Source organism: Lynx canadensis, chromosome A2, assembly GCF_007474595.2.
Source record: "Lynx canadensis isolate LIC74 chromosome A2, mLynCan4.pri.v2, whole genome shotgun sequence".
Classification (NCBI taxonomy): Eukaryota; Metazoa; Chordata; class Mammalia; order Carnivora; family Felidae; genus Lynx; species Lynx canadensis.
The window spans coordinates 153594946-153619760 of NC_044304.2; the positions used below are offsets into that span (position 1 = coordinate 153594946).

The window sequence follows — 24815 nt, forward strand, 5'->3', positions numbered from 1 at the left end:
TTACTCATTAACTGTGAAACTCTGGGTAGTTATTTTACTCCTCAGCAAAGGTATGGATTCTGGAATCAGAAGTTGTGTGGTAACTAAAGTATGGGAATAAATGAGATTCATGGGGAAGAGTGTAAAGGAAAAAAAATAAATAAATAAACAAAGATCCCAGAGCAGACTATTGGAGAATGTAGAGTTTTGGGGCACAAAGGGAGAGACATCAGGAAATGGCTGAAGAGGACAAGAAGACTCACCAGAGAATGGAAAAGAGAAACACAAAGGGTTGAGATTCAGGTGGTATTTTAGGATTTAACTTTCTAGGATTCAGGTGGCTCCTTGTAAGGTGATACGTCCTCCAACCCAGATTCTGAAGCTTGTTCTCAAACGGCTGCCCGCTCCAGGCACACTTGTCTAGCACAGGTTTTTGAACAAGTCACTCCAAGGGCATGCACTAATATCACTGTTAGAACCTTCTCAATGAAACCTGCCTGTTATTCCCTGCTCCTTCCCAGCCATGTCCTTCAACATGGTCCCGGGGGCTCTCACTGTGCCTTTAGCATTGAGCATCGCTGGCCCTTTACGGTAATTATCTTTACAGTAGCCAAGGCAGGACTCTGAACTGCTTGCTCCCTAGCTCTCCTCCCACCAAATGCTGGACTGAGTTCCACCACAGAAAATCAAATAACGGCACCTTTTCCCAACTGCAGGACCAAAAATTAAGACTTTAAATAACATCTTCTCAAATAATCATTTCTGAAAAACCGGGAGCCTTCTATGACAAAGCAAATAACTAACTAGAAAAGACCAAATCTGCCCATGCTTGGTTTTGCTAGTATTTTTGTGCATTTGAACAGCAATGGGTTGGCTACACATTGTTTCATTTACCTTGGGATACAAATCAAATGGGTTTCCCTTCACTTTAATCAAATTTCTGGTGGCTCAGTCGGTTAGGCGTCTGACTTCAGCTCAGGTTCTCACAGTTCATGGGTTCAAGCCCCATGTTGGGCTCCGTGCTGACAGCTCAGAGCCTGAAGCCTGCTTCAGAGTCTGTGTCTCCCCCCACCCCCTGCCCTCCCCCGCTCATGCTCTCTCTCTCTCTCAAAAATAAATAAACATTAAAAAAAATTTTTTTTAAATAAAAAATTTATGCTGCCATATAGGGATTTTCTTCCTCTTTCTTTCCATCCATCCTTTGTAATCAAAAAAGAATGAGTGGAGGGGGCACCTGGGTGGCTCAGTCAGTTAAGCACCTGACTGTTGATTTCAGCCCAGGTCATGATCTCACGGTTCATCAGATCAAGCCCTGCATCAGGGTCTGTGCTAACAGCCTGCTTGGGATTCTCTCTATCTCTCTGCCCCTTCCCCCCTCAAAATAATAAACTTAAAAAAAAAAAAAAGAATGAGTGGAGAAGAGCTTTTAAAGGAGGGACTGATAAGACAATTCTGCCAATAACCATTTATATTTTTAACTTTTGGGTTCAGCCAGGCTGTGTTCCCGCCCCTGAGACCAAGAAAAGTATATTCGCAGTTTCCGCCTCCTTCTCTAAGCCCCTAGACAGAAGATGTGCCAACCAACTGTGGGCTTGTCCATCACCACCACCTGCCTTTCCTTGGCATTATCCTGACAGCTCCCTGGTCATCAAGTCCTGGAACGAAAAAGCGAGAAGGGACAAACATCTTTCCCCCATCGAATAACTTAGTGTGTGCAGCTGATTATATTTTTGGAGATACCTAGAATAAATATAGCAAATTCAGGCAGCAGAGCAAAATTAATATTTCTCTTTATTGGATAGTCTAAAGCTTAAGAAGAAGAAGAAGAAATACAACTGAACTACTGAAAATATAATAGTTGAGCTTACTTTATTCAACAAAAGGCATCCGAGGTATCAGCCAATCAAGCATTCAGGCAAGTATCAGGTATGGCACAGTAAATAAGACGGGTTGACTCGGCCCTCAAGGAGCTTACATTCTAATACAGAAAGTAGATAACTGCAAGGTGGACAGATGCTAAAAATGAACAAAGAAAGGCACAAAGACTTTTAAAACCTGGGGGTTTGGGAAGCAAGCATCTCATCTAATGTAGAAGACTCCTTATGGAGGGAATAGTAAACTGATCTGAGGATACTAAGACATGAACTAAGTCAGTGGTTCTCACGGTGGGATTTTAGAAATTGATAGGTTGTTGGTTTCATAATTATTGGGAACTATTCCTGGCATTGAGTGGATGCAGCCAGGGAGAACGTATGTCTGCAGTAGATGGGTTAGTCCCACACAAAGAAGAATTATTCGGTATCCTATACGACTTTTTAACGTCCTACTGGACATTTATGTAGGACCTACAGCTCGCCTGAGAGAATATCATTCATTTTTTCCTCTTAGGCAGTCCGTTATCCTTATTTCAGTTAAGGTAATTTCGCTCTGTTTCTTACAGATAAGATATATGGTCTGTTACGACTTACCCTAACACTTGTTTTCATCCTACGCTCACACATACCTCTAAATCTTTCATTTCCCAGTACTTCTTTATAGGAAGTAGCCTCTGGACAACTCTGAAACTCCAACCCATTCATTGAAAGTAGGGGTAAGTATCTACTTCATGATGTCGTATAGAATAGTCATGCCTGAGCATTTACATATTGAAACTCATTTTATTGTCATTACAAATTTCTTTCCTTCTATTTCTCCATTATAATAGAGTTGGGGCATTAAATTGGTTCTTAAAGAAATCCATGTGTGTAAGTAGACTGTATTCCCTACGATTCCTCTCAGGCCAACAAAGGAGATGTGACAAAATGTTATTGCTCTGAAAAAGGGGAAAAGATCTGCTAGGGTTTATAGTTGCCACCATAAGTGGAGGGGAAGAGAGGGTGCTATTGGCATTGAGTACATGAGAGCCAAGTAGGCGGAACATCTTACAATATTCTGGACAGTTCCTCACAGTAAGAAACTACTACTGTGCACCCTATACGAATTTTGAATGTCTCGCTAGACATTCTTGTATAACCTACAGCTCGTCTGCAAAAAATACCGTATTTCCTCATTTTCTCCATCTCGACAATCTGTAGATTTCCTTGCATAATATGTTTATTTCAATTAACATTCTATTTCGATATTTCTCTTATAAGTACTATCATATGCAAACAAGTTATGCATCACTAGTTTTTATTCTAAGGTCCACTCCTTTCCCTGCTTTTTCATTTTCTTATACTTCTTTGTATAAAATCAGTTTTGATTTTCTACCTTCTTTTAAATTTACACATTAGGTATAAACATCTGACTAGGTCTTCTAACATAGTTGTACCCAAGTAATGTGCCTTTTATTTCCCTTTTATGTTAATGTTAACTAATTTTAAATTTATTTCGGCAGTTATGTGTAGGTAGAGTATATGACCATTGAATTGCATTTTGAGGATAATGAAACAGATGTTACAATGTATTTGTCATTAAAAAACAAAAACCAAAAACGAAAAAGGCAGGAGTCCCAATTGAGAACCACTGAGCTAGGAGGAAAGGGGAACCAAAGAAGAAGGGAAGCCAGTGTGGCTTGTGTGGAAGAAAATAAATATCAGAGGGCAGGGAAGGGAGAAATCATAATCATGAGGGCCATAATAAGGATTGTGAACTTTATTTCAAAAGCATGATCAGATCTGTGTTTTTAAAGATTAAGGAAAAAAATTTTAAATATGGCCATTGTTACTACTAAGTAAACAGTATCTCAGAAGGGGACAAAGAAATATTTCAGAAGTAAAACTGGACTTGGGAACAGCTTGGGAGAAGGAGAGGAAGAAGTCAAGAATGACTTCTGACTATAGAACACTGAGGGAGAAAATGGTTCGTTTGAGGGAGGCAGGTAGAGAATTCCACCTAGGACACATTGCCTTAGAGGTGCCTGTGAAATATCCAAACAGAGAGGTCTACTGGGCGATCAGAGTTGGACAAACTGCATCTCTGAAAATGTGAGAACCAACAGCAGGAAATGAAAACTCCAAACAGGAGCTACCATTCAAGGGAAAAAAAACAAAAGTGCATTAGAGTAATTATTTGTGGCAAGCCTCCCAGAAAATAACCCTGCCCTAAAAAAATCTCTATACATGTTACTGGTGGAGTCCTTGAAACCAAGGGGTTGTGCAGATGTCTGTACTGACAATCTAATACAATAAAATCAACTCTAATGTTAATTAACTTTTATAATCTGTCTGCTAGAAGGAACTGTAACAGGAAACTTTGGCGAATGAATGTTACACAATGTTGAAAGGGAAAACTGGAAGGAAAAACCTGATTCGTTATAAGGAAGGAACTCTTGGTCTAGGACCCTCAACTGCTTTAAAACTGTACTTACACTTGCAAACAATCCGTTACATGTAGAAAAAAGCCCCTTGCAGGTGCAAGGCCTGTTTGAGGCGTTTTCTTTGTTCTGACTCCGCGCTCACCAGGAAACACATCTCGCCTCCTTAAGGGGCCCACCCTCCAGTAGGGATGGCCCGGCTCCTAATTCCTTGGTGAGTCTCATCTGCTACACCGAACGACTAGAAATAGCACTCAGGTTTATCAGTAATATTTGTGTGAATCTGGTTACCGTGACTCATATCCCCCCAAAATACAACTACTTCATGAAAGTCCAACCTGAAAAACCTTCTCTATAATCATATATATAAAAAGCCCAAAATTGGGCAGTAAACTCCAGTTGGTTGCTTCTCTCTGAGCCATACTTTGTGGCTCTTTTTATTGCATTCCAGAGAGTCAACCTGGATGGAGTCCCCTAAATAAACGCAGAGATAAAGAAATATATGCCCCAACTCAGATTTACTACGAAGGTACAATACTGCAGTTACAGCTGTAATACCATTTAAGTTACCTTTTCTTCCCCCCTCCCCAGCATTTTCCAAAAAATACGCCTCCCCCTCCAACTTTCCAGTCTTCCATCCAAAGGCAGTACTGTCTTACGTCCTTACATCAAAAGGCGTTTTTAGATTCCTCTCAAATTGCCCAAGTTAATTTTCTTGCAATTTAACCAAAACAAAACCATTGCGTACAATAAACGAAGAGTAGCTGGGAGAGAAACTTACAGCAGTGACAGCAGTTTTAGGAGTCAGTCGTTCCCAGCTATATCTAAACCAGTGGTTCCCAAACTTTAGGACGCATTTGAATCCTTGGGAGTTAGAAGTACCATTGCCCAGCTCTCACAGCAGAAACAGTGTTTTAGTTGGAATGGGATGCAGTCTGAACACTGGGATTGCTAGAAGGCTTCCCAGATGATTCAAATGTGTTAACAAAATTGGGGAACCATTGATCTAAGGCAATTTGATAACTACATGAGGAAATGTACAAGTTTACTATCTGGGGCAATCTGGCTCTGTAGTGAACAGAATGGTTATGGCCTCCTTTATGACGCTGTAGTCATCATTTCTAACTAATCACGCAGGCTTTGTCTAGTTCAGTATATTCAATCACATATTCTGGGTAAATCTGATCTTTCTCGAAGATGACAAACACGGAGGGATTCAACCTTGCATCCACATAGCTGTCATATGGTGGTGGAGGAGGGCTTATGCTTCCCACAGCTCCTTGAGTAAAATCTCCAACCAGGACTCGAGCTACAAACATCACGATGTTTTTGGTATCATACCGGCAATTTTTATGGGAATAGATGGCATCTTTTCTGAAGTAATTTCCTAGAAATAGAAAAAGGGTAAGAATTATCATAAAAGAAGGCATGTAGTTTGTAAGATTATGTATCCGACGGTGTTATCGGATGATGGGTGTTAACTACCCACGTGTCAGCAACACGTTATACTTATAAACTTCCTTTGTACTTACAAAAGTCTATCATGCAAGTAAATTTCAATGCCGTATATAGCCCTAGTGGAATTACCAAATCATTTGCCACTGTGCTGGGGCTCCCAGTGATGGTGTGAGCCACAGGCTACAGTAACCAAGCAGTGAGGTCACAGCAGCCCAACTCCTGCAAATCATGCAGGAGGAGTTGAACTGTAAATGATGAACCAAAGATACTCCATCAGAAGCCTTTTTAAATTGTGTACATTTTTTTTTTTTAGAGAGAGAGAGAGCGAGCAAGCCCAAGAGTGGGGGTGGGGGAGCACAGAGAGAGAGAGAGAGAGAGAGAGAGAGAGAGAGGGAGAGAGGGAGGGAGAGAGAGAATCTCAAGCAGATTCCACACCCAGTGCACAGCCCGATGCATGCCCCCCATATTGCATACATTATAAGGAACAAAGCTCATTTACTACTGATGGGAAGGTCCTAGAAAATGTGGAAGGGAAAGGTATAGCACAAACCCTGGCAGAGCTTTTCAAAATAGTTGATCTATTGTCCTCAAACTGTAAAACACCTCGACAACCACTGAGGTTTCTTTTTTTTTTTCATTTTTTTGTTTCAAACGTTTATTATTTTTGGGACAGAGAGAGACAGAGCATGAACGGGCGGGGGGCAGAGAGAGAGGGGAGACATAGAATCGGAAGCAGGCTCCAGGCTCTGAGCCATCAGCCCAGAGCCTTACGCGGGGCTCGAACTCACGGACCGCGAGATCGTGACCTGGCTGAAGTCGGACGCTTAACCAACTGCGCCACCCAGGCGCCCCACCACTGAGGTTTCTATACTCAGCAACCAACAGCGATTTCCTGCAAAATCTCCTATTTTAGGGGTGCCTGGGTGCTCAGTTGGTTTAGCGTCCACTCTTGGCTTTGGCTCAGGTCATGATCCCAGGGGTCCTGGTGGGATCAAGCCCTGCATCAGGCTCTGCACCGGGTGTGAAGCCCTGCTTGAGATTCTCTCTCTGTTTCTCTCCTCTGACCCTCTCCACTGCTTGTGCTCCCCTCTCTTTAAAAAAAAAAAAAAGTTTAAAATTTCCTATTTTTAGGGTGTCTGGGTGGCGCAGTCGGTTAAGCGTCCTACTCTTGATCTTGGCTCAGGTCATGCTCATGCTCTCCCAGTTTGTGAGTTCAAGCCCTGCGCTGATGGCACTGAGCCTGCTTGGGATTGTCTCTCCTTCTCTTTTCCCCTCCCTTGCTTATGCGCGCGGCTCTCTCTCTCTCAAAATAAATAAACTTAAAAAAATAAATAAATAAAATTTCCTATTTTAATTTTTTGTCATTGCCAGATACTTTTCTCTGTCTTTTTAACAGAAATGTATATATTTGCAAATTCTGATTTTCTATGCAAAAGTTACTAAGTAAAATGAATTCACTGTATTTATGGTAACAACTATTTACTACTTTTTCATTTATACTATTTATTTTTTATCACTGATTTTTTATAATTTTAGATGTTTGAACTCCAGAAATATTGTTTCCTCCTGATAGGTCAGATACTGCTATTCTGGGTAAATGATGTTCAACACTATCACTGACCTACCATTCTGGCCCCGCTCTCCTTCCCAACACAGTTACCAGTTGGAGGGGATTCTCTCATCTGTTTCTGTGTATTTACATACACATATAACACATTTACTCTGGTACAGTTCAATGTTCTTTTATTTGTTCATTAATGGGATTATACAGTATGAACTGCTCTGTATTTTTTTCCACTTTAGCCCTAGAAATTTTGTTGTTACTTCACCTCACCCTACCTTATTCTTTTCAAAGACTGCACAGAATTCCATTGTATGGATGTATCATAATTTAACTACTTCTTTACTGATCAAAATATAGGTTGTTTTCACTTTTTTGTTATTACCAAGACACTTCTCAATAAATGCTTTTAAAATATCCTAGTAAATACACCTTTGGTAGCCTGTATAAGTCTTTCTGCAGAACAGACTGTAAAACTATAATGGCTGAGTCAAAGGATAGAGCATATTAAATTTTGACAGATATTACAGACTGCCCTCCAAAAGCAGCCTAAAAATTTTAATAGCAATGGAGAAAGTCCGATTTCTCCACAACTTTGCCAGCATTGGATATCAACTATCCTTTTAATTTTTGCCAATACAAAGCACACACACAAAAAATCTGAATTTAATACGCATTTCCCTTAATCCGAGTGACATCAAGCATCTTTTCGTATGTTTATTGGTGTATTCCATATTCTCTGAACTGCTTTTTCATATCTTTGTTTCCTGGTGTATTTTTGCCTTTCTTTTTTTTTTTTCATTTTTTTAAGTTTATTTATTTTGAGAGAGAGAGAGAAAGTGTATTCGACGGGAGGTAGGGAGACAGAATCGTGCAGAGCCTGATGCGGGGCTCAAGCCCACAAATCCTGAGATCATGACCTGAGTCAAAATCAAGAGTCAGACATGTGGCTGAGCCACCCAGGCGCCCTGCCTTTGTTTTTTTAACTGACGTATACCCAAAACAAGCTTATATTCAAGACAGTGTCCACCCAGATCTTTTAATAATTTCATAAAGTAGGCCAGTAGGTAATTGGAAAATGACCAAAAACACAAACAAAACTCATCATCCCCCAACAATTCTACTGGGCCACACACTCCACCTCTGTCATTGCCAGCGACCCCCCCCCCTTCCCAGCTAGTTTCCAGCTCCTAGTTTTCCCAGATGGCCAAGTACACATCTGTACTACTGTGTTAGTTAGCCCTTCTGCAAACAACCTGGGGTATACAGAGGCTGTGCGTTCTTTATTTGTATTATTTCTGACTCGATGGACACCCACTGCAAACTCTGTATCACACTACCTATCTCTGTGCATCATTATACATGAGTCTGCAAGACATTCCTCACACATCAGTTTCTGAACTTCTAAACAACTTAAGCTTTTTTGTAAGGAAATCTCTCTTAAAACAGACACGTTTCTCAGATTTAAAAAATAGAACACCTTGGGGTGCTGGGTGGCTCAGTCAGGTAAGTGTCCAATCTCACTCTCCCTCCCCCACAAGTGCTCACTTTCACCAAAAAAAAAAAAAAAAAAATAAAAAAAAAGAACAACTCATTGTGCCCTTTCTTTTCTTGATGCGTCAGATGAATATATTAATCCTGATATATGGGATGTTACAACATAGGGATGCCCTGTTGAGTTACTAAGGGGGGACAGAGCCATTTACCCTACACTAATGGTCTACCCGCAGCATGAAAAACAAATGTTTAAGTTGTGTTGTGTCTTGTGGAATCATTTCCCCTCTCATTCTCCACTTAAAACTGTTAACTTTCTTTTCGCTGCCCACCTCTAACATCTCTTTACTCCCACTCCATGCTTGCTGGGCTGAGAAAAAAAAAGACAAAACAAGACACTGTTTTGAAATTAAAACTAATGATTCTGAGAAGCTCCCAAGAGTAAACGTAAACAAGCTTCAGTATAGGAATTTTATGACAACAACTTGGGCTGCTCGTAACACAGTTATTCGCTCTTTCCAATTCCAAGTCCTTCTTTCAGAAAGCGAACATTTCCAGATAACTGAACTAACTCTACGTTATCCATGTAAAAGGTGTCAAGTCAAATAAATAGTATGGAGTTACTGGTAAAAATGTATTGACTTAAAGCACATGGAATAAAAATAATAAACCGAATTTTCAGCCGTATTTGTCTTCAGTGTGCATCTGTAGTGCTTGATAAAGCCATGAAACTATTTGCAACATTCCGAGATAGTTGTGCCTGTTTTAAGGGCACTGAGTTACTTTTATACTTGTTAAATTAATTTTTGTCTATTTTGTAATAAAGTCTGAGTCCTGATTTGATTATTCAGCTATTTTTCTTTTTTTTTTTAATGTTTATTTGTGAGAGAGAGAGAGAGAGAGAGAGAGAGAGAGAGGCAGAAAGAGCCGGAGACACAGAATCCGAAGCCGGTTCCAGGCTCTGAGCTGACAGCAAGGAGCCTTAGGATCCTCTCTCTCCCTCTATCTCTGCCCCTCCCCTGCTCACTTGCCTGCATGCTCACACTCTCTCTCAAAATAAATAAACATTTTTAAAAAATAAAATGAATCATCACTTTTTAAGAATCACATTTATAGGGGCACTTGGGTGACTCAGTCAGTTGTGCATTTGACTTTGGCTCAGGTCATGATCTCCAGGTTGGTGAGTTTGAGCCCTGCTTCAAATCCTCTATCCCCCTCGCTCCTGCCCCCTCCCCCAGTCACATTCTCTCTCTCTCTCTCTCTCATCTTTCTCTGTCAAATAAATACACATTTTAAAAATACAGAAAAATAAAAATAAAAATCATACTTATATAATCTGGAAGTACATTTGCTTCATTCAGTGATCCAACCCTTCTTGCAAATACCTCTTACACGTGATAGATTCCCTGAACCCCAACATCCTCTTGATCCCTTCTGCTCCAAATGGATCTCGGCCACCCTACTTTTGCCCTGGACCCTTTTTTTTTTTAATTGTTTAATGTTTATTTACTTTTGAGAGATGGAGAGAGAGTGCGAGCAGGGGAGGGGCAGAAAGAGAGGCAGACACGGAATCGGCAGCTCCAGGCTCTGAGCCTGGAACCCGTGAAGCGCCAAGATCATGACCTGAGCCCAAGTCAGACGCTCGACCGACTGAGCCACCCAGGCGCCCCTGACCTGGACTCTTACAACACCTGTAGACTTGGACCCGCATCCTTTCTTACACTGCAGCCAGGCCCTGGCACTTGCTTCCCAAAGCCAGCAGTGGTTTCCGGCTGCCCTCGGAGACAAATCCCTCCCCTTAGCACGGCTTGCAAGGTCTTTCAGGATCAGACACCGACCTCACCGGCCGCATCTTTTGTCGCTCACACTGGACCCACAGCCTGCCCGGCCTTTGTCAATCTCTAGTCTTCATAAACACTCTTCTCCCAACTTTTTGTTTCGTTTTGCCTTGTTTTTTGCCTAGCTAGCTTTGTTTATCCTGGAGGTCATACTTAGACTTTACAATATGCTGTCTTCCTGTAATCTACTTTATCTTTTTTTTCTCACTCTCAGTATAACTGACATAATGGGATAATATTGTGCTTTTTTGTTTTTCTTTTTACCATTCTTTATACCTAACCACCTTTTATTTTAGCCAGACACGTTCTCGGCCTCAGAGAGAAGAATCTTTGGAAGACATCTATAAGGAGAAAGGAAGAATCACGGTCAGCTTTTGATTACCAAAATAGGATCTGGATATGCACTGCAAAAAAATAATGGACTCTGTTAACTAGAAAGAACTCTGAATAAGACCGGGGAAAGGAACCCTCTTCTAGGCTGGGAGTCAAAACGGGTCAAGTTGGCTCCAACTCGGTTATTCAGGGATCCTGGGCGGGGCCTGTCAGGGATGACAGAGAGGAGCCCCGTGGCAGAGGGACCCGTGTCCCACTTCCTGTGTAGAACGCCAACATCCCAATTCTCTGCGGATCCCTTTCAGGTTTTCTACATAAAGACACTCACATTACCTTCAAAAATAACATTTTTGTTTCTTTCTTTCCAACCATTTAGCACTGGGAGGAACCTGGGCTGCAGAATCCTGGGAGATTTAGATATGTTCTGATGCCCCCAGCACCCTGGATCCCAAATATGTTCCCTGGCCTTAAGGGCCTCCCATCTGGCCTCTTGAATCCAGTTTATAACCAGGACACGTCCTTCTTTGCTTAGCTACCCCCCAGACATGTGCCGTTTCTTCTAATTTCATGTTGCTTCTATTTCTTTATCCAAGTCTGAGTTTGTAATCATCTCCTCTGACTGTGAAGTTGAGTGGCTTTTACCTAACATTGTTTCTTTTTTTTTTTTCTTAAATTTTTAAATGTTTATTTATTTTTGAGGGAGAGGGGCAGAGCCTGAGCAGTGGAGGGTCTGAGAGTGGGGGAGGCAGAGAATCTGAAGCAGGCTCCAGGCTCCGAGCTGTCAGCACAGAGCCCGACGCGGGGCTCGAACTCACGTATTGTGAGATCATGACCTGAGCTCGAAGTAGGACACCGAACCAACTGAGCCACTGAGGTGCCCCTACCTAACTGTTGTTCTTATCCTCAGTCCAGACTGCTCCCCTTAACATAGTCACATACGAAATCATACAGATAACAGCCTAAGGGAGTGGTTTCACACATGCACAAGGTGGGGGGGGGGCTTTACTTTCCCTCAGAGAGGAACAACATCTCTGACATCTACCACTGGGCCTCTTTTAGGACAACTGTCTGAATTTTTTAAGATTATGGGCCCAGTGGTTCAAACCCGTCTATCTAGACAGGACTGATACCATCACAGGTGATGCAAGTGGAATGTTGACATTAAAAATAAATACAGGGGCGCCTGGGCGGCTCACTTGGTTGAGCGTTCAGAGTTTTGGATTCGGCTCAGGTCATGATCTCACAGTTCATGGGTTCAAGCCCCGCATCGGGCTTTGCGCTGACAGTGTGGAGGCTACTTGGGATATTGTCTCCCTCTTTCTCTACCTTCCCCCCCTCGTGCTCTCTCTCTCTCAAAATAAATAAACTTTAAAAATAGATAGATAGATAGATAGATAGATAGATAGATAGATAGATACAAGCAAAACAAAAACACCTCCTAACTCGGTGTAACAGGAGGCAGGCCAAGTAGAAGCATCAATACCTTCTCAAGGGAGGGTAGCATGGGAAACATGGGCACAGCTCCTGGACAGACCCCTGGCCCATCTGTGAGAACTGCAGACCCCATTCTTGTCTCTTTCTTCCACACCACCCACAGGGTTTTTCTTGGCTATCGAGAACGCTCCTCTTTTGCCAAGTTAAAGGAAAAGTGATCGCACGTGAGTAACACTATCAAACTATCAAGATGCACTTCAGAGGGTTTCAGTGCCCTGCCATTTATAAGATAGGAAAACCAGACTACACGCCCATGTATGTCACTATCAGGGTCAAAAACCTAAGAACACGTATATACTCAATTTCCATTTTCTAGGATATATATTCCTTTGAGTTCTAATATAAGAGAAACATTATCTCGCTCAAGATAGTCATCCCATAAGAGAAACATTATCTCACTCAAGATAGTCTTCCCATTTCTAGGTAAGTTTTACTGATGCTTTAAACTTCATAAACTGAAATTCCTCATCCAGTCATTGCTTAAAAACCCTTCGTGAGCTTCCCATGCCCTCAGATCAGGAGGTTTCAATTCTTTCCCGTGGGGCCGTATCTTACACCACGCATCCCTCACTTTCACACTGAGTCTCTAATGCAGATAAACCCTCCTGGGCCGCTCCCTGGGAACACTTCTCCAGCCAGGTCAGGTGTCCATAGGACCTGTTCACTTCCTCTATAGTAGCTGCACATTTGCAATCACTTAAGTAATTATGTGAAGTAATTTGGGGGGCGGGGCATATCTAGTTAGTTCACATCTACGTCCCCACTATCTAGTGTACAGAAGGCACTCAAAAATTGTGCTGGCTGACTGGAGCGCCTGGATGGGCTCAGTTGCACATCTGACATCTTTTTGCATTTCTTTTAATGCTTATCTATTGTAAGAGGAGACAGAGCATGAACGGAGGAGGGTCAGAGGGAGAGGGGAGAATACAGAATCTGAAGCAGGTTCCAGGCTCTGACGGTCCAGCACAGAGCCTGACGCAGGCCTCAAAACCCACGAGCCGTGAGATCATGACCTGAGCCGAAGTCAGACACTAACCACCTGAGTCACCCGGTGCCCCTAAACATCTGACTCTTGATCTCAGCTCAGGTCGTAATCTCATAGTTCGTGACATGGAGCCTTGCAACCGGGCTCTGCAATGACAGCGGGGAGCCTGCTTGGGAATCTCTCTCCCTCTCTCTGCCCCTCCCTGCTTGCACTCACTCTCCCTCTTTCTCCTCTCAAAATAAATAAACTTAAAAAAAATTGTTGGCTGACTGATTGGCTTCTTACATTTTGGAGTGTGTGTGATTTAATCTTAGTTGTAGGAGTTGAGCCCCCCTTTGAGAATTGATACACTATTATTGTCTCCTTAAGATTGAGTGATTCTTTGTGTTTGTTTTGTTTTAGAATTACAATGGCTGATACAACCCAACACCAAAAAATAACCTGATTAAAAAATGGGCAAAGGACCTGAATAGACATGTTCCTAAAGAAGACATACACTGCCAATAGCGCATGAAAGATGCTCAACATCACTAATGGCGAATTCAAATGCAAACGAGATCAGATTTTGATTCGCCACAAATGCAAATCAAAACCACAATGAGATATCACCTCACCCCTGTCAGAATGGCTAATTAAAAGATAAGAACAAGTGCTGACAAGGATCTGGAAAAAAGGTATGCTTGTGTACTGTTGGTGGATAAACCATACAGATAAACCGGAACGGCCACTGTGGAAAACAGTATGGAAGTTCCGCAAAAAGTTAAAAACAGAACACCACAGGATCCATAATAACCACTATTGGGTATTTACCCAGAGAAAACAAAACACTAACTTGAAAAGATATATGCACCCTATGTTTACTGCAGCACTATTTACAACAGCCAAGATATTGAAGCAACCTAAGTGTCCATCAACAGATGAATGGATAAGGAAAATGTGCCAAATACACATACGTACATATATACCCATACCTACATACATGCACGCACCGTGGAATATTACACAGCCATAAAAAAGGAAAAGATCATGCCATCTGAGATAACATGGATGGATCTAGAGGTTATTACGTTAAGTGAAATAAGTCAGACCAAGAAAGACAAAGACCATATGATTCCACACATAATGGAATATAAAAAAAAGAAAGAATATAAACAACCAAAAATCAGAAATCAGACCTATAAATAAAGAGAACAACCAATGGTTGCCAGAGGGGAGGGGATAGGAGGGTTGATTGAGCAAAATGAGTGGAGGGGAGAGGGATACAGGCCTCCAATTATGGAATGAGTAAATTACAAGAATGAAAAGCACAACTTAAGGAATACAGTCAATGATACTGTAACAGGGATGTAATGGGACAGATGACAGCTACACTTGTGAACATAGCATAAGGAATAAACGTATCAAATCACCAAGCTGTACTACACTTGAAAGTAACATTGTGTGTCAACTAGATTCAAAAAAAAGAAAGAGAGAGAGAGAGAGAGAGAGAGAAATTAACAAGATTAACAAGAGCTTAATTCTCCATGCATGCAAAAGCCTACACGTGCTGGTGAGTACAAATTCATGGCATATACCTCATAATAGAGCCTGAGATACGATTCTACTAGTGAGGCGTCTCTATTCTAGCACAAACCTCTTCCATATTTGTTTTCATCAGTCCCATGTAAGATCCAGTCAAAATTATTCGCACAGATAGACTCCACATGGGCGCGGCTTGTGGCACAAAACAGGATGTTTTCCCTTTTGTTGTTCATCTTCATTTTCTTCCTAATGAAGGAAATGTGAGACTTAACGCCCAGAGCATTCCTCTCCCCACTCCAGTTAACGACATTAATCCCAAACCAAAGTCGAATTGCCTTAAAATTTTCTTGTTCCAGCTACAAAAAAGTAAATTTATGAAAACTTTTAAGTGACAGACACATCTGGGGCGCCTGGGTGGCTCAGTCGGTTAAGCGTCCAACTTTGGCTCAGGTCATGATCTCGCGGTCCGTGAGTTCAAGCCCTGCGTCGGGCTCTGTGCTGACAGCTCAGAGCCTGGAGCCTGTTTCAGATTCTGTGTCTCCCTCTCTCTCTCTCTGACCCTCCCCCGTTCATGCTCTGTCTCTCTCTGTCTCAAAAATAAATAAACGTTAAAAAACATTTTTTTTAAATAAAAATAAATGACAGACGCATGAAATCAAAGAATCATAAAAGTGAAGCCGAAAGAGAGAAGTTCGAGTTTACACAATGAAAAAACCAGGGGTGCCTGGGTGGCTCAGTCAGTTAAGCGTCCGACTTCAGCTCAGGTCACGATCTCATGGTTGGTGAGTTTGAGCCCCACGTCGGACTCTGTGCTGGCAGCTTAGAGCACGGAGTCTGCTTTGAGTTCTGTGTCTGCTGCTCCCCTGCTCATGCTGTCTCTCCCAAAAGTGAATAAACATTAGAAAAAAAAAAGAAAATGAGGGGCGCCTGGCTGGTTCCGTGGGTTAAGTGTCCGACTTCGGCTCAGGTCACCATTTCACATGAGCTCGAGCCCCGTGTCGGGCTCTGTGCTGACAGCTCTGAGCCTGGAGCCTCCTTCAGATTCTGATTCTCCCTTTCTCTGCCCCTCCCCTGCTAGCTCTGTCTCTCTCTCAAATATAAACATTAAAAAACAAAAATTTTTTAAATGAAAAAACGAACTAGACCCTGAAGACACTCTTCACTATAAAATAAACCATGGGGCGCCTGGGTGGCTCAGTCGGTTGAGCGTCCGACTTCGGCTCAGGTCATGATCTAGCGGTTCGTGAGCTCAAGCCTCGCATCGAGCTCTGTGCTGATGGCTCAGAGCCTGGAGCCTGCTTCTGATTCTGTGTCTCCCTCTCTCTCTGTCCTTCCCCCCTCATGCTCTGTCTCAGAAATAAATAAATATTAAAAAAATAAATAAATAAAGTAAAATAAAATAAACTAGTGAACTGGTTTTAAAGTACAGCTTGTCGGGGCGCCTGGGTGGCGCAGTCGGTTGGGCGTCCGACTTCAGCCAGGTCACGATCTCGCGGTCCGTGAGTTCGAGCCCCGCGTCGGGCTCTGGGCTGATGGCTCAGAGCCTGGAGCCTGTTTCCGATTCTGTGTCTCCCTCTCTCTCTGCCCCTCCCCCGTTCATGCTCTGTCTCTCTCTGTCCCAAAAATAAATAAACGTTGAAAAAAAATTTAAAAAAAAAAATAAATAAATAAAGTACAGCTTGTAACTAATCCTTTCAAACTTCACGTTGAAACAAAAAGAAAAACAAAAAACAAAGAAAAACCCTGATCGTGTGGCCACCAACCTTTCAAAAGCATTCAAGAGCTTTGTATTCTTGATCTTCTTTATGTTTTCAATCTTGAAATTTTTCATGGAAGCTTTAAAACGCTCGCTTATTGTGTCATATTCCAGAGTCTGCTGATTGATCTCTAACAGCTGAGAAAATTAAAAACCATGTAAACGTGAAACACGAGACATTTAGAGCACGATATGTCCACACACGTGGCCCCTGATGCCATGGGGTATCCTTGCCAGGCCCCCAGCAGCAGATGGGATAAGCTGGCTTAGGGTTTCCACATCTGGCAGTTCATTCTTGTCACGAACTCGCTGGCACTGGGCCCATCGGAGCAGGCTGACTGATGGCTGGCAACGCACGATGCTTAAAGGCAAAGGGACGCCCCCTGGAGGTGTCGGACTTGGTGCAGTGACCTGGGAGGGCCTTAAGCTAGAGCAGGGGCAGAGGCACTGAAGGTGCGTAAGAGGTCTGCACTCAAATCTGGAGCGTGACGAGGACGCGGAACGGTATAGAACGAGTACTGCCCCAACCGGGGTAGGTGACGAGCTGAGGCAGTTTGTACCCTCCCCCAGAAACCTGCTTTTTAAGTCCCACTAACAGATGAGGCACTTTCACTCTCTGACTTCCCGCTTTTGTCATCCATGAAGCAGAGATCCTAATAGCTCAGAGGGTTCTCGCAAGGACGCGCCCCAAAGGGATCGGGTATGGCAGGGCAGCAAGGTGACCTGGAGGGGGTGGCTGTTCTCTGGGAAAGTAGCGCCATTACCATTTGGAGGCCTTTGAATCTTGATCCATGAATTTCATAGAAGCCAACCGTTCTCTCATCCAAACACACAGATCTACAGCTAAGCCCCTTCCCCCATTTCTAAACAATTGATACACCAAAAAGCAAAAACCAGTACCTCATATCCATTCAAGCCAAACTCCTGCTGAGGGAACAATGTCGAGGTTAACGGCTCTGACAGGGTCTGCACCGGCTGATGCCTACAAGTAAGAGAAAGAATTCACTTGGCTCCCTGTTCCATAGGCCCGAGTTCCGTCCCAAAATTCCAGTCACTAAGCCAAGGTTTCCCAGAGAATATTTTCTTTGTATTTTATTTTGGATTACCTTCCTGTGCATTCCTGGTATAGTTGTACTAGTAATTAGGCTCTTTTAAAATGTAGTTATTATCCGGGGCACCTGGGTGACTCAGTCAGTTGAGAATCTGACTTTAGCTCAGGTCATGATCTCACAGTTCATGAGTTCAGGCCCCGCGTCGGGCTCTGTGCTGACAGCTCGGAGCCTGGAGCCTGCTTCAGATTCTGTGTCTCCTTCTCTCTCTGCCCCGCTCACGCTCTGTCTCTGTCTCTCTCTCTCTCAAAAATAAATAAATGTTAAAAAAAAAAAAAAAACGCGTTTTAGGGGCGCCTGGGTGGCTTAGTCGGTTAAGCGTCCGACTTCGGCTCAGGTCATGATCTCGCAGTTCGTGAGTCTGAGCCCCGCATCAGGCTCTGTGCTGACAGCTCAGAGCCTGGAGCCTGTTTCAGATTCTGTGTCTCCCTCTCTCTCTGACCCTCCTCCATTCATGCTCTGTCTCTCTCTGTCTCAAAAATAAACATTAAAAAACAATAATAAAAAAAAGCTTTTTAAATGCAGTCATTGTCCATAATTTGGTAAATTAATTTAATGTTATTTTCCCACTGATTCAAGATGTAAACGCATTCCTTCCTTTTTATATTCCTGCTCAACCTTCAAAGGATCTAATAGGCAAGTGAGCATTAAGATGTCTTACAGTGTCTTTGAGAAACTATAAACACTGGAGTAGACGAGAAGCACCAGGGAAAGAATCCTGCTGTCTTTCCTGTAGAAACTGTATTTCAGGATAACTATACAGGAGGAAAACTCTTCCTAGCAGACAGTACACAGCTAGTAATTGCAGAATTGACAGGATTAGAAAACCACCATTTCATAACTGCTGATGAAATAAAGGATTGAAACGGTGACCAGCAGGAGTGACTGTAACCATCGAGTGAGAGAACAGATGAGGAACAGTGAGGTTGTTACAGAGAGGTCAGACTAGAATGAACACAACCCTGTCTCGTCTTCGTCACTAAAAATAGGACAACTAGGGGTGCCTCGGTGGCTCAGTCGGTTAACAGTCGGACTTCAGCTCAGGTCACAATCTCGCCTGAGTTCCTGAGTTCAAGCCCTATGTCAGGCTCTGTGCTGACGGCACAGAACCTGCTTGGGATTCTCTGTCTCCCTCTCTGTTTCCGCCTCTCTCTTGCTCTCTCTCTCTCAAAATAAATAAATAAACATTAAACAAATTTTAAGGAGGACAACTAGACATTATGTGCCTCCTACTGTGATGTGACAGGAAGTACAAAGTAGCAGTTAAATTGTACCATTAACGAACAATGGAACCTTGATCTAATCAAGCCTCTAAATCTTGAACAAGCCATGAGCTCATAGAAATTTCTTATCAGATGACCCCACAGGCATTCAATTTGACACATTCTGAATGTGGGAAATTCTCTAAGAACGAATCGCTTAGTTTCTTAAAACCAACAAGGGGCGCCTGGGTGGTTTAGTCGGTTGAGCATCCAACTTCGGATTAGGTCATGATCTCGCGGTTCACGGGTTCGAGCCCCACATCAGGCTCTGTGCTGACAGCTCAGAGCCTGGAGCCTGCTTCGGATTCTCTGTCTCCCTCTCTCTCCGCCCCTCCCACACTTGCACTCTGTCTCTGTCTCTTTCAAAAATAAACATTAAAAAAATTTTTTTAAATAAAAACAACAAAATGCAACACACACACCTTGTTTTGATAAAAACTGAAATAAATCAACTGTGAAAAAGTCATGCTTGATTTGACACCCACCTTGAAATCTGTTTCACATAACCATGTATTGCCCGGGAGGGTGGAGGGAAACCCCAACCCCAAAACCCTTCATGAACAATGTAGATTTTACTGAGTTTCATGAGCACACAGAGGAGAGCGACACAGGATCCTCCACAGCAAAATTTCCTCTAAACAATCCCCTTCAATCAACTGTATCATGTCCAAATCTCCTTGCCCAGGAAACTAACGCTTCCCTCTCTTTTCCCATTTCTTCCTCAGCTGCCTACCCTCTAGAAATCCACTCAACAAAACAAAAGATATGCAGGAGAACCCACAGGAACACAAGCCCCTCTAATGGTGCATCTGGTTATTTCTAGGCACACCCCTTCGATCCTGCCGTGCACAGTGAAGAGGCTGAGACCCGGGTAGCTGAGGCTCCCGCCAAGTCCCCTGTGAGTCAGAGGAAGAGACAGATTTCCTGCTCGCCTACCCTTTCAGCCACCCTGTACCGCTTCACAAGCATAGAGGATGCAAAAGGAAACTGCAGTGTTATGCAAGCAGGAAGATTTCAAGAAAACAGATGCAGGAGTAGATTGGGGAGATCGGCGGGTGAACACCTACAGCATCCGCCAGCAGGCACTGCTTCTGAACACTTACTTGAACCCCCTTTTAATCTGTTCCACATCCTCGTAAGACACGAATTTTGGCCTTCTGACAACATTCTTTTGGGTCTTGGAAGCTACGTTTGTTTGAATCATCCCTTTAGACAGAAAAAAGAAAACAAACAAGAACCGAGAATTAGTTCTAGAAAACGTTTCTTGTTATTTTTCGTAGGCTAGGAATACAGCAGATCTTCACCACTGAACTGTGACATGTATGAATAAGAGAAAATCCTTTCGGATGGAAATTTCTCGTGATTAAAAAGCTGTATCCTTCACTGCCCTCTTGTAAGACCCAGAAAACAAAGAGGCGATGAGATGAGCAGTCAGCAATTAATCTAATCTCTAAATTGAAGTCAGACAGTAAAGGGGAGGACGTGGGCAGCCAGATAACAGCACATCATCCATATAAGCTACCCTAAACCAGGCATCAATAATTATGGGTTGGAATGTGGTAGCTAGATCTTGAAGGATTTTTCTAGATCAAGTGTGAAATGTCATTTTTAATTCATGCATGTTGTAGACCCAGGTCCAAGTTGCAGCCAGAGTGAGGTCTTTAAAAAGCAAATCATCGGGGCGCCTGGGTGGCGCAGTCGGTTAAGTGTCCGACTTCAGCCAGGTCACGATCTCGCGGTCCGTGAGTTCGAGCCCCACGTCAGGCTCTGGGCTGATGGCTCAGAGCCTGGAGCCTGTTTCCGATTCTGTGTCTCCCTCTCTCTCTGCCCCTCCCCCATTCATGCTCTGTCTCTCTCTGTCCCAAAAATAAATAAACGTTGAAAAAAAAAAAAATTAAAAAAAAAAAAAAAAAAAAGCAAATCATCAGGGCACCTGGGTGGCTCAGCTGGTTAAGCGTCTGCCCTTAGTTCACGTCATGATCTCACAACTCGTGGGGTTGAGCCCCGCATTGGGCTCTGTGCTGACAGCTCAGAGCCTGGAGCCTGCTTCCGATTCTGCGTCTCCCTCTCTCTCTGCCCCTCTTCAGCTTGTGCTCTGTCTCTTTCTCTCAAAAATTAACAAATGTTAAAGGAAGTGTTTTTTGTTTTTTTTCTTTTAAGTAAATCATCATCCCGGGCACATCAGTGGTGTGCAACTCCTGATTTCAGCTCAGGTCGTGATCTCCCATTTCGTGGGTTCGAGCCCCGCATTGGGTCTCTGCGCTGCTGATGCAAAGACTGCTTGGGATCCTCTCTCTCCCTCTCTCTCTCTCTGCCCCTCCCACGCTCTCTCTCTCAAAACAAACAAATAAACTTGAAAAAAAAAAAGTAAATCAACTTACATTGCTAGTGAAAGTATAAAATAGCACAGCCACTTTGGAAGACTGTTGGGCAGTTTCCTATTAAGTTAAACACCTGGTGCCTATGTGACCTAGCGATCCCACTCCTTCATACTCACCCAAGAGAAATGAAAACTTACACTCACACGAAGACTTGCATTTTAATGTTCTTAGTAGCATCATTATAATAACCAAAATGTGAAAATAACCAAACTGCCCATTAACAGATGAATGGGTAAACCAACCAAGGTACAGCCTTACAACGAAATATTACTCAGCACTGAAAAGGGAAGAACCACTGCACGTGCAGCCACACAGGTGAATTGAAACAACATTCTGAGTGAAGGGAGTCAGCCACGTGCAGAGAACACCACAAGATTCTACTTCTGTGACGTTCTAGGATGGACAGAACTATAGAGACAGCAAATGGGGGTGGGAAGAGTGACTGCAAAGGAGCATGAGGACACTTTTTGGATCGATGACTGGGAAGCTCTAGAGCCTGATCAGGATAGCAGCTGCACTGCACGCTTAACACGGATGCACCCCATTGTAGCAATTCTGCTTCAGTAGAGTTGGTGTAAAATGAAACAAACATAAACAATAAAAAGATCAAATGAGATCATGCCACAGCCCTGCTCCCAACCTTCCCGGGGCTCTCATCTCCCGCAGACCTTCCCACCGCCCTTTGAAACCTCCAGCTCATCTGCAATTTACGGTCTTAGCGCCAGCTCCTCCCTCTCTTGGGGGCCCGCCTTCCCATGGGCACAGGTGCTCCCTTCCTTCCAAAATTTCCTCCTGGGATACAAACAAGATGCTCTCCTAGGACTCCTCCAGTTCTCTGGCTGCTTCTTCGCACCGCTTCTTTTTCCCCAGGGCTGGTATCACTTTCAGAAACTGCCTGGTATGTCAGCACCTAGAACGGTGCCTAGCGACATGGGTGGCGTCCCAATACTAGATTCATGAATGACAGTATCAGCAACAGGAAAAAAAGGCCCTGGAATACCGCAAATGGCTCCGAACTAGTTTCTATGAACCAAGTGAACGAGAACTGCTGGTCACATTTCTCCAGATTCGGGAACAAGGTCCATTATTGGTTCTTCTCTGTCCAACACCCATTTAAATTGCCAAAACAACAGAGTAGTACCCAAAGAATAAAATTTTTTTCATTTAAGTCATTCTTAATTTCACCATCCAACGGAAGAGATTTCTATTCCTTCCTATTGCCCTCTGGTTTTGGTCATGTGTGCACACAGTTGCACTTACCATGCATATTAATTCTTTTAAAAAAACTTTTGATTTGAGGGGCACCTGGGTGGCTCAGTCGGTTGAGCATCCAACTCTTGTGTTTTTGTTTTTTTTTTTAATTTTTTTTAACGTTTATTCATGTTTGAGAGACAGAGACAGAGTGTGAGTAGGGGAGGGGCAGAGAGAGACGGAGACACAGGATTGGAAACAGGCTCCAGGCTCTGAGCTGTCAGCACAGAGCCTGACACGGGGCTCAATCTCACGAACTGCAAGATCATGAACTGAGCTGAAATTGGACGCTCAACCTACTAAGCCACCCAGGAGCCCCAAGCGTCCAACTCTTGATTTTGGCTCAAATCATGATCCCAGGGTCATGGGATCGAGCCCCGCCTCGGGCTCTATGCTGCGCATGGAGCCTGCTTAAGATTTTCTCTCTTTCGGGGAGCCTGGGTGGCTCAGTCAGTTAAGCGTCCGACTTCAGCTCAGGTCACGATCTCGCGGTCCGTGAGTTCGAGCCCCGCGTCGGGCTCTGGGCTGATGGCTCGGAGCCTGGAGCCTGTTTCTGATTCTGTGTCTCCCTCTCTCTCTGCCCCTCCCCCGTTCATGCTCTGTCTCTCTCTGTCCCAAAAATAAATAAATGTTAAAAAAAAAAAAAAAAAAATTTTCTCTCTTTCTCTCTCTCTCTCTCTCTCTGTCTCTCCCCCTCTCTGTCCCTTCCCCCCACAGCCCCTGCTCCCAGGCTCTCTCTCTCTGAAAAAAAAAAAAAAAAAAAAAAAAAGTACAAATATAAAAAGGCCTCTTATGGAGTATCTTTGGAGCCTGGATCAGGATCCCTGCTTGGAATTCTGTCTCTCTCTTTCCCCCCCTTTCTCCCATACCCCTCCCTAACTCCTGTTTTCTCTTTCTCTCTCTCAAATAAAATTTAAAACAGTTTTTAAATGTTTATTATTTACTTTTGAGAGACAGAGATAGAGCATGAGCAGAGGAGGGGAAGAGAGAGGGAGATACAGAATCTGAAGTAGAATCCACGCTCTGAGCTGTCAGCATAGAGCCCAACGCGGGGCTCGAACAGACCGCGAGATCATGACCTGAGCTGAAGTCGGATGCTTAATCGACTGAGCAACCCAGGTGCCCTTCAAATAAAATTTTTAAAAAATTAAAAACAAAACAAAACAAAAAAACCTTGATTTGAAATACAACATCTAGAGGCACCCGGATGGCTCAGTCAGTCAAGCAACTGACTCTTGATTTTGGCTCAGGTCATGATCTGACGGTTTGAGTTCGAGCCCCATGTCAGCACAGAGCCTGCTTGGGACTGTCTGTCTCCCTCTGTCGCTACCCCTCCTCCACTCACACAATAGCACGCTCTCTCTCTCTCTCTCTCTCTCTCTGTCTCTCTCTCAAAAATAAATAAACATTTGAAATACAACATCTAAAGAGGAAAAGTACAAACATAAACTTGGGAGGTTGCCTTTTTCACTTAACAGTATCAAATTTTGACTTTACTGCATGGTTTTCGTAATCATAATTTTAACCAATACTCCAATGAAATTCAATACCCTGTTTTAATCACTATCCGACCACCCTACAGGCTGTTCCTCTACTATAGCATATCAAATAGGCTTTAATAAACATCGTCATGTTCATAGCCTTTTTTTTTTCCCCTTCTGGTGAATTATTTCCTTAAAAAGATTCCTGAGACCATGAAAAGGCAATCATATTTTAATATCTCTTGATATGTATAACCAGATTGCTTTCCAAAATACAGTAGCTGGTATAATGGTTTTTGGAGGCTTAATACCCAACAATTGGTACAGGGCCCAAATGCGAGGTACCACCTGGAATGTCAAGGACGCGAGAAAGTCTTCTTTACCTCTTTCAAAGCACCTGTAGGGCTGATCCTGAAAGGGCAACTACCCAACCATACACAGGGAGCGTCCCAGGGGTGCAGCTGAAAGGACAGTACATTTAGAGGGAGGGCAGTTCCTGCCCTGATTTCTTACTAAACACAACAGATTGGTAGAAACTAAACTGAAAGCCTTCCCATGGCGGCTCAAACAAACATGGCAGAAGGCAAAGTCTCTAGAAAAAAGGGATGGATAGGGGCA

The 24815-nt window shown here is 43.3% G+C and overlaps 1 protein-coding gene across 2 annotated transcripts in view; it reads right to left on the reverse strand.

Moving 5' to 3' along the window:
• Positions 1–1826: 1826 nt before the first annotated feature.
• The window catches only part of ZC3HAV1 (zinc finger CCCH-type containing, antiviral 1), a 61273-nt gene continuing 38284 nt past the window's right edge, over positions 1827–24815 (reverse strand). Inside the window, exons 9-13 of one of the 2 annotated variants that reach the window (XM_030308532.1) lie at positions 20188–20290; positions 17614–17695; positions 16721–16851; positions 15070–15203; positions 1827–5660 (exon numbers count right to left, since the gene is read on the reverse strand). In XM_030308532.1, the coding sequence (XP_030164392.1) occupies positions 5395–5660; positions 15070–15203; positions 16721–16851; positions 17614–17695; positions 20188–20290 (716 nt within the window). In that variant the 3' untranslated portion in view covers positions 1827–5394. Of the gene's footprint in view, positions 5661–15010; positions 15204–16720; positions 16852–17613; positions 17696–20187; positions 20291–24815 lie in introns of both variants that reach the window. The other variant, XM_030308534.1, reaches the window with a different exon arrangement.